Source organism: Aulonocara stuartgranti (assembly GCF_965226115.1).
Source record: "Aulonocara stuartgranti genome assembly, chromosome: 18".
NCBI classification, from domain to species: Eukaryota; Metazoa; Chordata; class Actinopteri; order Cichliformes; family Cichlidae; genus Aulonocara; species Aulonocara stuartgranti.
In genome coordinates, this window is record NC_138954.1 from 11,583,883 (window position 1) to 11,597,369 (window position 13,487).

Below are 13,487 nucleotides of genomic sequence, written 5' to 3' on the forward strand. Positions count from 1 at the left end.
TGAGCCAAGGAATCACTGTGTCATAGCAAGGAAACCCTGCTTCAAAGCCGAAGGTGCTTTAGCAACAAGCTGAATAAAGTGTCTGAATATTTAGATTTGTGTGACAGTTTTTCCTGCTGTGCAGTAGTTTAAAGAAAATACAGTTTTGAGCATAACATGTGAAAAAGTAAAGCGTCCTTGCAGTCTAACCCATGTTTTTGATGCTTTTGTTTCATTGGAGTAATTATTTATTTTTTCGATGCCAAAAATATCTGAAAAACTTCCTCTTTACTGTTTAAATTAATTTATCTTGGGACCAAACAAAGAGCTCGCAATTATAATAAACATCTTTGGCAAATAACAAAAGCCATTCATGGGCTTTAATTGTACTTAATTAAAAGTAGAAATAAAATTGATTAGATCCATCAATATCATTTTAAAATCAAAACCAATATCATTTAAAGCACTAAATATCCCTGTCAGCTTGGTCCTAGATTTTTTTAAAATCTTGTTACTGCCACTTTAATGAGGCAATTTATATAAATTTGTGACATTCCCCAGAGGAAAAGCTTCTCTCGCTGTCTTCCAAAGGTTTTTGGCTGTTCCATACCTGCCCTTTCATCCAACCATGTGTAGCTCTTACATGCATTTCCCCTTTCTCTTTGATCTCTTTTTCATAAGCAGACAGTATGTCAATATCCCCCGGGGTGAACAAGCAGATTTAGCTGTTTGCAGCACACCAGCAGGCTGTAATGGAAGCAGTGGGACTCCTGCCGCTATACAATTGAATAATCAGATTGTAAAAGAGCTTTGAGTCAGACTTATCCGCTTAAGTAAAATCAGTGTGCACAGCGTTAAAGACTTTGGCTTTAGGATAATTTATGGTGGAAAGAAAATCAGTGGAGATTGTGGCCGGGATTATTTAATACAACTACAACAACTTATATATTATTCTGATGTGATGACAAACACCATAATCGCGTAGATCTGGACATCTTTCATTCTTCTGTGTCCTCTCTCTCAGGTACTGGGATCCTGGTCCTAGAGCAGACCCCATGGAGGACCAGAGATACATCTGGGGAGGTTTTGCTTACCTGCAGGATATGATTGAACACGGCATCATTAAAATTCACACAGGCAACGACTGGCCACTCGGGGTCTACGTCCAGCAGATGCCATATCCATGCTACGTAGATGACCTGTGAGTTTACCAGTCACTGCAGTCCTGCAGCATTTTTCACAATATGTCTTTTCATTAAGAAAGCTTTAAAAAGAAATAGATAAAGCACTTGCTGCACATCAGAAAGTGTAACAGTGCTTTAGAGGGCTGCAAAACCTATTATTAATAGAATAATATACAATTAATTGCAGAATAAAAATTATGCTCCTGCATATACTGTCCATGCAACTGATTCAATTTAACCTAAATTGGTGTATAGTTAAGATGAAGCTTTAATTTATTAATAGATGCGTTGAATAACTGTCCAACTCGGTGATTAACTGCTTAACTTCTTTCTGTGTGGACAGGTTTTGTAACTGAATTTCAGTAGGTTTCAAAGCCCAGTCAAGCCGACTCAGACATACAGTAGAATGAGAATGAAAACTCACATTATGAATTAAACATTTTCAGACTAATCAGCCAACTTGAGTGCTGGTTTGTTGAAAGCTAAGCCAAGGACAGTAAAAAGGTAAATTAAAAAAATCTGCTGTTGCTTTCATGCCATTCATCTTGGTGGCTCTTGTTTGAACGTAGAGTTGGGTATTGCTGTTTATTGCAGTCTGTATTAGTGCTATTCTAGTTATTATCAATGGAGGAACCAAATGTGTGAAAATTTCTAGTAGGCGTACTACACTACACTGAATTTCCTCTCTAGAATACAGCCTTTTTTTGGAAATACGTGCTGCTCTTTTGTCTGACTAAAATTGAGATTAATGCATTCTGTGCTGAGAGATCACAGAATCAGTGTAATCCTAATTCCTTCCTCTCTCCTACTTCCACTCTAGCTTCATGATCACACTGAACCGCTGCTTCCCAATATTCATGGTGCTGGCCTGGATCTACTCTGTGTCCATGACAGTGAAGAGCATCGTGCTGGAAAAGGAGCTCCGTCTTAAAGAGACCCTCAAAGCCATGGGGGTCAGCAATGGAGTCATTTGGTACACGTGGTTCATCGACAGTTTCCTCATGATGACTGCGAGCACAGTACTGCTGACCTCTATTGTCATGGTAAGAAAACACAAAGAGCTGGTGAGAAAAGGTGAAAAAAAGCTGAAAGTAAGACTGAGGGTGTTTTGTCAGCTCTTAAGAGCATGTTTATTCAAACCTGCAGCTTGACCCTTGGGCCTATATGTTATATTTGCTATCAAAGCAGTTTTAATTTGATTCCTCAGCACAAAGTGGCCTGCATGGCACATTACTTTGTTTTGAAGTAAACTTATTTGATAGTAGATTTGTTATTTAGTTCTTGAACTCAGTTAACATGTTATTAATGTAATAAAAATGCAAAAACCAGTTAAATACCAAATCCTCGTATAAACTAATTTATGCTTGAGAGGTTTAATTACTGTGACCTTAATTATAGGGCCCAAAAATACTTTGTGGCTCCACACAGATGGAAAAATTGCTAAATATGTCTCTTTTGAATAGTAAAGGTTGCCATACCAAAAGGTTGTTTCGGAGGGTTCATGTTTCACAGGGTTTAATGCTGCCCTCTTGTGGATCATATTAACACACACACACACACACACACACACACACACACACACACACACACACACACACACACACACACACACATATATATTTTATGTGTTTTTCCTCTCTCTACCTTTTTTTAAACCCTAAATGTGCATGTTTAAATGTGAAAGTAAAACTCGCTGCAGAGATAGTCATGCTCTATATATATCTCCTTTTTAATCTCAGGGTGGCAAAGTGTTGCATTACAGCGACCCGATCCTTGTCTTCTTCTTTCTGATGACTTTCACTCTGGCCACCATCATGCAGTGTTTTCTGATGAGCGTGTTCTTCAACAAGGCCAACCTGGCAGCAGCCTGCAGTGGCATCATTTATTTCACCCTCTACCTACCTCACATCCTGTGCTTTGCCTGGCAAGACCGCATCACCAAGAGCATGAAACTGGCTGCAGTATGTTTATTTTTTTGTTTAAAGTACAAAATCAGACCTGAAGTTATGCTTTTCAAGCATAGTAAATATGATTTACAGTGCTTAACACATTCATTAAACTACTAATGTATAGTTTATACTATAGTTCCCCCTGCATATACTGGGTAATCCAACAGTATATGGTGTATTTTTTATAAATATGTCAAATTACTCTTATTTACTTCCATTTCTGAACAGAAAGAATTGTTTTAGCGGTTGAATGCTTGATTAATTTCTATGAATTCAGTCGTTTTGCATCATAAATAACAATAAAATTTTAAGTTTTAAACAAGTTTTTAACAGATTTCAAAAATATTTGTGCTGTCATGTTTTATGACGAGTCTAATAAATTAGTTAAGCGCTGTATTTAAGTAAATCTCATGGTAAACATTAGCAAATTTAACCCAGCTGACTTTCATGCCTACACACAGATATTTAGCAACAAATGAAACGAGTGATCATCCTGTGTTTTTTTTACCCCTCATGTTTTTCAGAGCTTGTTGTCACCTGTGGCCTTTGGCTTCGGGACAGAGTACCTGTCACGGTATGAGGAGCAGGGTTTGGGCCTGCAGTGGAACAACATTAAGACCAGCCCCTTGGAGAAAGACACTTACTCCTTTCTCACCTCCATCCTCATGATGATTTTTGATGCTGTCCTCTATGGTATCCTGGCCTGGTATCTGGATAATGTTTTCCCAGGTTGGGCTTACTTTATATTCTACAGTATTTTAGCAATTAATTGATAGTATGAGCTTATTACTAATAAAATCAAACTATTTGTGTCTGCCCATTAGGACAGTATGGCATTGGTCGGCCATTCTACTTCCCGTTCCAGCCCTCCTACTGGCAAAGACCTAAACCCTCACACACAGAAACGGCAGACAGAGGTTAGTCAACAACAGAGCAGCACTATGACTAAAACAGGAGTCAAAGAAATGAATTTCTACCTTTATTCTTTATGTTTAAAATTGCGGCTAGAAGGGCAAATTATTACCAGAGGAATAGTGTTGTTGTTCCATTGAATGTCAATATAAGGTGAAGTTAAGGCTCATCCAGCCCATCCCATCAGTGTCAGAGCTGGAAGTAAAATCTAAAGCTTAGTAAAAGACAGATAATAGGGTGTCTGCACTTTGAGTAACTGTCCTTATAACCATATGATGGGTCAACAAAGCAGTGTATTATTTGAACAAAGAAAAGATTAGGTGCTTTCTTTCTTCTTTCTTTTTAACTGGAGAGTAAAAATCAATATGTAACTTCAGCGCTTTCATGGTGATGATTTTTAATTATAGGCCTGGTAAAACTTTGATCAAAAAGCATGCTAGTAAGCTGATGTACTGTCTATTCCTTATAGTTCCTGAGAAACCTGAACCAGAAAACCAAGAGAAGGATATCGAGAGCAGACCAGAGACAAACACCTGTAACGGCTCAGCCAGCAGGAAAATCTGCAAACACCAAAGTAAGAGGGAGCAGCGGGAGAGACAGAGGGAACTGCTGAAACAGCAAGAAGAAGCGCCAAACCAGGAGGACGGCCAGGACTCGGGAAATGAAGGTGATGACACAAATACAGAAGAAAAGCTCAGAATGCTGAAACAGTAACTTTGACTACACTTCACAGACTAAACAAGGAGAAGGCATACTAGATAATGACACAGTTGGAGAGAGATGCCACACTGCATGTGAGGAACTCTCTGGGGGCACCTGGTGGAAACATGCAAATCCTGCAGCAGACTGGAAAAACACAGGGGAAAACGGAAAATGACAAATTTGTGCTGATTAGAAGCTGTAATTATATTGTTATTAGGGAAACTGCTGGGACAAGGCCTCAGTCAGGTTAGTGAAAGGAAGGGAAAATAGTATTAGGTAGGTAAAATACTGAGAAATCAGACTAAAAACTCTCTTTCCTCTAAGTGCTCTCAGAAACTTTCTTTCAGAAAGAATTCCATCAAATTAAAATAAACGTTGAGAGATACTGTGTTATTTCTGTCATGTTTTGATAATATTTTCAATCTCTTTTTGCATGCAGACCAGTCGTTCTTTGAGCCTGACCCAGTAGGCCTTGTGATGGGGGTGCAAATTCAGGATCTGGTGAAAGTCTTTGATGGATGCTCTCGTCCAGCTGTCAACTGCCTCAACATTAATTTCTATGATGGGCAGATCACATCCTTCCTGGGGCACAATGGGGCTGGAAAAACCACGACAATGTAAACTGAAATGTTGTTGTATGAGTGTTTCTTATAGAAAGTACACTGATTTTTTAAAAAACACACACTGAAAAGATGTAAAGGGAATTCATGTAGTGTGTCTGAGCGGCAATGATTCAGCAACATTTCAGATTTGAATGGCTTTCACAGAAGCCTCTATGCATTTTGGAAGCTCCCTGCAAGGGTATTTCATTAAAACTTGACAATCGTCTTTAAAAAGTCTTTAAAAATGATCTACTCAGAACTTTCTGTTTGGTTTAGATTCAAACTGAATTTTGATAGCTACTTAAAGGTTGGTAACACCTGTTTATGATGCTCTGTTTCTGGTTTTTGCAGGTCCATCCTGACCGGGCTCTATCCTCCCACATCTGGCACAGCCTATATTAACGGGAGAGACATTAGAACTGACATAGACATTATACGCACGTCAATGGGGATGTGTCCTCAACACAACATCCTCTTTAACCAGTAAGTTCTATTTTAGGTAATTTAATCAACTAAACAACCAACAACAATATTAGTAACTTTTAAGTTATTCAATCATTCACAATCAGCCTTCTTACAGAAACGTCTCACTTACTGCTGCTGTGTTTTGTACCAGTCTTACAGTAGAAGAGCACATCTTGTTCTATTCACTGCTGAAAGGTCGGACCCAGGCGGAGGCAGAAAGGGAGGTCGAGGACATGCTTGTGGACCTTGGGCTGCCTCACAAGAGAGATGATGAGGCTCAGAACCTCTCAGGTCATTGCTTGTTTCTCTTTGTGTGTGAGAGAAAGCAGGAGAAAAAAAATCTCTTTTAAACATCTGTTCTATTCACATTAAAGGCGGCATGCAGAGGAAATTGTCGGTGGCTATGGCGTTTGTCGGAGGGTCAAAGGTCGTCATCTTAGACGAGCCCACCTCAGGAGTGGACCCCTACTCCAGACGATCCATTTGGGACCTCTTACTGAAATACAGAACTGGTAAAAGCTGTCTGTAAAGTCACATTTAATGGTCTGGTCCACACTTTAACTCTCTCAGTAACTTCATTTTGTAACTCTTAAAAGGTGTTTTTTATCCTCAAGTTGACTTTTCACTGTTCCAGAATTTACTGAAGAATGAAAGAAAGTCTTTTGAAGCTGTACAGCTCCCCCGAGGCACTTGGATTTTGTAGAGAACTGATCAAAAGGGGAAAATTCAACTGAGTGGCTACAACAAAAGACAGAATTTTAGTCATAAAACCAATAAATTCTGCATCCGCTGTAAAAGCACTGAAAAGCTTTGGTATCACACACTACTTTGTTCATGTACAACAAGCCAAGATTTTGATAAAAGCTCGCTCCTTGTGCAGGCCGCACTGTGATCCTGTCCACTCATCACATGGATGAGGCCGACCTGTTGAGCGACCGCATCGCCATCATCTCCAAAGGGCAGCTGCACTGCTGCGGGTCCCCCCTATTCCTCAAAAACTGTTTTGGAGTTGGTTTCTATTTGACGCTTGTACGGAGGATAAAGGACCTCAGGAAGAAGGAGGTGAGGATGAACTTTTGTGCTTAATCAACCATCTGTAATGCTTCTCATCTCAGCAGGTTTCTGCACAGAAAACAAATCTGTTTCTACCACAGACATATGCAAGAGAATACGTGATTTTTGTCTGCTCACTTTTTAGTCAGAAAATCCTCTTTTTCTTCTTTTGCATTGTTCAAGGTGTTATTTTCTATTTTTGTCAGAATAACTGCGACTGTGCCTCAGACTGTTCGTGTTCCTGTTCCATCTGCACCAGATATAAAGATGAGTCTCAGAATCAGTTTCAGCACCTAGACAGAGTTTTGGATGGTAAGTGGATATCGTATATCCCTTTAATCTTCCTCCTCATGAGCAATGCCTCAGGAGTTGGTTTGTTTTTGCGTCTGTCTATGTTCTCTTGTTTTTCTGTTCCACTGAAGACAAAGTTTACACAAAATGTAGATTTTGGAAGACAGTTTTGGAAAATGAAAGGATTTTGGCTCGCTCTTTCTTCTTCAAGGTGTGTTTTGGAAAGTAGAACTCGGTTTTCAAGTTCAAGTTAAGTTTTGTTTTAGGGTAAGGACGAGGATAAGGGTGCGGCTACCACACTGGATATCAGAGAAGTCACTGTAACAATACTATTGGCTAAGAGCAACATTAGAGGTAGCACATTTTAAAATTGGTGCATTGGGCTTAAAGCAAAGCCCCAGTTTCTCAAGACTCTCAGGACTCTGCTTGGTTCAGCTATGGTTTTACCCTCTTTTACCCACTTGGCCCATTTAACACTAGAATATATGCGACTCTTTTACACTTTTCATCTATCATGCTAGCTCTGACTTATGTTATCATTAGCAGCAACTGGGCAACTGGTAAATAGAGTTTAAAGGCAATCAGCTAAACTGATAAAGACCAGATCCACACGGTCCAACTATCAACACAATGTTGAACTGTTAGCCATAAAGTAACTGGTGCTGATATTATCATATGTGTGTTATTAACTCAATATCTGTATCTATGAGTGGAGTCATATAAGTGATGCTTAATGAATGTGGACAAGGGTATTATTACTATTACTATCAAAAAAAAAAAGCCCAAAATACTGCCTTCAAAAATGTAATTATATGTAAATTTCCATATATTTTGTTACATGAGAACAATGTCAAATGTTAGAGTTAATAGAATCTGGTAAAATGAAGTTTACTTGATTGGTATGCATTAATTATTTGAATAAACCAGCCTTTATGTATGTCAGAGGTATTTTATTCAAAATTATTGCTTTATGTTTACTGAGAGAATGAAGAATAATTTTTTGACTCTAGGCTTGTGGTGTTGTTATATATAAGAAACAAAGCCAAAGGCAATTGAGATAATAAATGTTTGAACTGTCTGTGATTATAATTATAATCCTGGCAGCGATGGAGTCATCAGTATTCAGATGACTTACATACACTCACTCACTTTATTAGGCATACCTGGCTAGTACTGGGATGGACTGGGTTGGTCCATATTGAGGTAATAGCACCACACAGTTGCAGTAGATTTACTGGTTGCACATCTATAATGTGAATGTCTCATTCCACCAAATCCCAAAGGTGCTCTACTGGTTTGAGCTCTGATGGCTGCGGCGGTCATGTGAGTGCAGTTGGAGATGATCTGAGCTTTGTGACACGGTCAGCAACAATGCTCGAGTAGGCTGTGGTGCCACAATAATTTTTAGTTGCACAAGTTTGTGCGCACAGACAAGGAATTTTACTTTGCTCTCTTCATGATATGGTTAAATAGGCAGTAACTAATTATGTAACTTAGTACTAAAAGGGTTCCGAAGTGTGTCAAGAAAATATCTTCTGTAGCTGTAGCTCAGCAGGTTCAAGCTGTTCTGCATCCTGCAGAGATTGTCTTCTACCTTGGTTGTAACAAGTGTTTATTTGATTGACTGTTGTCTTCCTTCAGCTTAAAGCAGTCTGACCATTTCCCGGCTGATGTCTGAAAACAAAAAAGGCATTTTCACACAGAGAACTGTTGTTCACTGGATATTTTCTCTTTTTCTGATCATCCTCTGTAAATCCTAGAGATGGTTGTGCGGGAAAATCCCAGTAGAGCAGCTGTGTCTAAGATTCTGTCTCAGAGCAGCTTGTCTAGCACCAACAAAATCACATTTCTTCCCCCTTTTGATGCTTGGTTTGCATTCTAGAAGGTCGTCTCAACCATGCCTGTATGCTAATTATATATGCTTAAATGCACTACTGGCATTTCTGTTAATAAGCAGTTGAATAGGTGTAAATAATAAATGTATCGTACAGTGAAACTCCTGGTGCATAGCATCAGCCTTTTACAATAGAGCCCTGCCTAATAAAAATGTAGTAGTAATGATAATAATGATAACAATAATAACGATAATAATAATAATATAATGTCATAATAATAATACGTTTTTTCTTTTGTAAGTGAGCGCCCTCACAAGTGTAGCAGAAGAGCACGTGTGTGTGCAACCTGCTGAGTTGTTTATACGTTTCAGTATGGACTTGTTGAAACTTGCATCACTGGCCCACTTATCAAAGTTGTAAAACAGAACATAAACAGACAATTTTTTTTCACATTCCCAATTTAATGGTCATATTGACCCATGAGCTTGCTATTACTGTTCTGCCTGAGGACACGTACTTAAGATGCAACCCCGTGAAGCTGGTGAAGTGTAAATTTGCTTATGCGTTTATGTGCTTGAATAAAATTTTTTGTTTTTTGTTTTTTTGTTTTTTTTGCATCTCAAGCAGTTTTTGTTCCTTTGTCCTTGTGTTGGTTTCTGCTATTTTGGGAACACTTTGCTCCTAAGTAGCTCATTTATATGTGAATTTCTGTCCTCTTTCCAGGGGATATAGACAGCATCACAAGTCTTATCCACCACCATGTCCCCGAGGCCAGGCTGATTGAGATGATTGGACAGGAGTTGACCTATTTGCTCCCCAGTAAAGGGTTTAAACATCGGGCCTATGCTAGCCTGTTTAGGGAGCTGGAGGAGACACTTGCTGATATGGGTCTAAGCAGCTTTGGCATCTCTGATACATCACTAGAGGAGGTACGGATGTCTGTTGTTTGTTGATACTGTGGATAGCTTAAGAGTCTTCAGAATATGTATTTATATTAAATTTTGGAAAGTTTGAATTTTGATAAACCCCGTTTGAAAATTCTGATAAATGAAATAAAGAGCCAGACATTGTAAGAGAAGTTTGTTTTTTGCCCTTATTAGTACTTTTAAAAGCTCTGAAAAGGTCAACATTTGTTTTCATTGGATGGATTAGAAAAATTGTGTACTTTTAAACATGACATGCCTCTGCAGCATTTTAACTATATTAATACATCTGTAAAGTTTTTTTTTAAAGACCAAGTGCTATAAGATTTCAGCTAATGTCTTTATTAGACTTGGATCCTGCATCTTTTCTTCTTTTCTCTTTTCTGCTGTTGCTTTCTACCTGCACACAGTTCTAGGGATTTGTCAGTTAAAAATTAAAAAAGAAAAAAGGGTACAATATATTCAGAACATAAAGGATGAACTTATACTACATGAATGAAAAGTTTTGAAAGTTAAGGAAGTTCTTTTTCTCTCTCTGCAGATATTCATAAAGGTCACTGCAGACGGAGAAGCTGCGAATAATGCCACCACTCCTGGTAAATACCACCACTGATATTCTCCATGGCCTTTTGCTGGAATTGAATTTCTGACCCTTTGCCCAGTCTCACACCTGTTTTTATTAGGCTGTTAGTGTTGCGTATCCTCGAAGTAGATTATACAACTGTGACTATAAAAGCAGCCAAAGTACTTGTTTAGATTTCAAGTGTGGTGTGGTGCTTCATTTGTCTTTTTTTAACCCTCTAGTTTGTGTGCATATGTGTGTGTTTTTTGTTTCACTTATGTGTCCTACTTCTAGAACAGTGGATGTTACAAGGGAGAAAAAATGGCTGCAATGTTGGCATAGAGGGAGATGAAGGTCAGAGCGTTAAGAGCCATTAGACTGAACTCTGGCAATATAAATGCTGTTTTTTGTCACTGAACCTGGGCCAATCAGATCTTTTTTTTCTTTCATCGATTAAATATTTTATTCCTAACTTTTTATGTGGGACTTTTCACATAAGGACAGTTATTTATAACACTCTGAAAGGCATTTATCCCAACCAGGGAAGCAAGTACCCCAGAGAGTACCTTTCCAGTAGCTAGGGGTACTATAACCATTAATTAAAGAAGTGACCTCAAAAAGTTAGGTAATGGGTAAGCAGTAAAAATAACAGCCAAAGGGAATGCATACACGATTAAAATGTAAAAGTGACTGGGTACTTTAGTCAACACTGAAAATTTCATACATATTATCTATGAATTGAATTCATAGACCCAGAAAGATTTCAGTTTATGATATTTTCATGAGAACAGCAGTTTTTCTTTTTTCCAAGTGCACATATATGTTGGAGTAGAAGTCTAACTAATTACATGACCTCTTTGACAGGTGTAGAAAAATTGTGAAGTGTAGAAATAAATTCTACATGGGTTAGATGAGGTTTTCAGAGATAATTATATACCCACTTCCATTTATATTTGATATTTACATGTTTACATATTTGATTCTTTATGTATGCACTTTCAAAGCAATAATATTTATGTGTTGAATTTACCTGAGGATAGGAATTCCTGGCTTCTGATTGGTTAGTGAAGTCACAGGGGGTCCGAACAAGGAAGTTGTGCGACGAGTGAACATGCTGCTAATTTAGCTTACATCCATCTCCATCTTACTGTTTATAATAGCTCAGAGAGATTTAGAACCACATAGCGATCCCTTCGGTTTCAAAAGTATGGCTAACTAAACTATTAATAAATAGTATGGCTAATTCATAGACTGCGGCTTAACAACTACAAGTCTTAGTTGAGGAAGAGATGAAACATGCTAAAATTACTAATGAAAGTATGGCTAACAGTTTTTTTTAAACAACAATATTTGGACATGGAAAGATAAAAGCTTGTACAAAAGTTGGAATTGTTTCCTGAGAGTACAGAATAATCTGTTAGTTATTGATTTACAAGAAAATTAGTCTAAAACAGCGAAATAGTAGACAGAATGTTGAACTAGTATCCTAGTTGCTATGGACGGGGGATACAAGTAACTGATTATAATGAGAAACATAATAAATTCAAAGCAGATTAGAAACATTATGAGATGAATTCACCTGAATATGAAATGAAAAATGTTGATGATAAAGGGTTTTAGTCCACCTGACATGATAACCCTGAGGTAAATCAAATTAGAAAATGATGACAACTGTTATACACTGCTGTGAATTTTTTTTGTCCTGCGTTCTGATTTCTTATTTTACTGCATATTTGTCACAGTTAAATATTTCAGACCACCGAACAATTTTTAATATAAAGACAACCCAATTAAATATGAAATGCAGTTTTTAAATGATGATTTTATGTATTAAGGGATATAAACTATCCAAACCTACCTAGCCCTATGTGAAAAAATAATTGCCCCCTGACCTAATAACCATTTGTGTCACCCCTGCATTCAAGTGTTTGCAATAACTGGCAATGAGTCTTTCACATCACTTTGGAGGCATTTTGGCCTGGACGTTGTTGCAGAACTGTTTGAATTCATCTCATTGGGATGGTTTTGAGCATCAACTTTAAGATTATGCAAAGAATCTCAATCAAATTTACATAGAATACCTTTATTTTTATTACCTGAACCATTCAATGATGGATTTGCTGGTGCTCTTTTGGATCGTTGTCCTGCTGCACAACTAACATGTGCTTCAACCTCAGGGGACAAACTGATGGCCATACAGTCTACTTGAACATTTTCTTGTAGAGAGCATAATTCGTGGTTTCATCAATTATGTCAGGTCATCCAGGTCCTGAAGTAGCAAAGCCGCCATGAAAACCCTCAAAAAAGTTCAGCTTTTGTCTGGTGTGTCCACAGACAAAACGCTTGGAGACCATCAAGATATTTTTTGGTATTAGATCAGCCTTTTTGTTCTTTTTTGGTCAGCAGCGGTTTTCACGCTGCAGCTTTTCAGTAGATGCCATTTTTGCCCAGTCTCGTTCTTATTGTTAAATCATGAACTCTGAAACAAGTGAGGCCCGAAGTTCTTGCAATTTCTTTGGTAGGCTGGCCACTCCTGGGAAAGTGCACCACAGTTCACTCAATTTGCACATAATGGTGCTCACTGTGGTTCACTGGAGTCCCAGTTGTGTTGTTTTTTAAAATCTTTCAACCAACTTCACTTTGTCAAGTGTATTCTTGATTCAACAAGAAATTAATAATTGATCATTTATTATTTATTCTTCGTCTGATATTAAAATTAGTTTCATGATTTGAAACATCTAAGTGTGACAAGTATGCAAAAAAGTACTATTCGAGCACAGAACATGTTTTCTGTGACCATTTAAATCCTTTTGTGTTAAGCCTCACTCAGCTTGAATGGCCCAGGTACAGGCTGCCTTAGTTAGAATTTAGTGTCTGTTTTTGCTGCTTATATGCTCTTTTCTATTTATAGTGCTGCATCAGATTCATATATTTACTCGCATTCATGCATTTGTGGTATTCAGAAAATATATTCATAATCCTCAGAATACTTTAGATGCCTTGCTCAGTGGATTTTAGTAGTAACACTCA

The 13,487-nt window shown here is 37.9% G+C and overlaps 1 protein-coding gene across 2 annotated transcripts in view; it reads left to right on the plus strand.

The window, feature by feature from the left end:
• LOC309693478 (retinal-specific phospholipid-transporting ATPase ABCA4-like) overlaps positions 1–13,487 on the plus strand; it is a 44,609-nt gene that overhangs the window by 16,976 nt on the left and 14,146 nt on the right. Inside the window, exons 14-28 of one of the 2 annotated variants that reach the window (XM_082512723.1) lie at positions 1,004–1,180; positions 1,984–2,206; positions 2,903–3,124; positions 3,637–3,841; positions 3,937–4,029; positions 4,494–4,691; positions 5,166–5,343; positions 5,680–5,811; positions 5,945–6,084; positions 6,168–6,305; positions 6,674–6,855; positions 7,053–7,158; positions 9,696–9,901; positions 10,437–10,491; positions 10,752–10,811. In XM_082512723.1, the coding sequence (XP_082368849.1) occupies positions 1,004–1,180; positions 1,984–2,206; positions 2,903–3,124; positions 3,637–3,841; positions 3,937–4,029; positions 4,494–4,691; positions 5,166–5,343; positions 5,680–5,811; positions 5,945–6,084; positions 6,168–6,305; positions 6,674–6,855; positions 7,053–7,158; positions 9,696–9,901; positions 10,437–10,491; positions 10,752–10,811 (2,315 nt within the window). The remainder of the gene's footprint in view (positions 1–1,003; positions 1,181–1,983; positions 2,207–2,902; positions 3,125–3,636; positions 3,842–3,936; positions 4,030–4,493; positions 4,692–5,165; positions 5,344–5,679; positions 5,812–5,944; positions 6,085–6,167; positions 6,306–6,673; positions 6,856–7,052; positions 7,159–9,695; positions 9,902–10,436; positions 10,492–10,751; positions 10,812–13,487) is intronic. The other variant, XM_082512724.1, reaches the window with a different exon arrangement.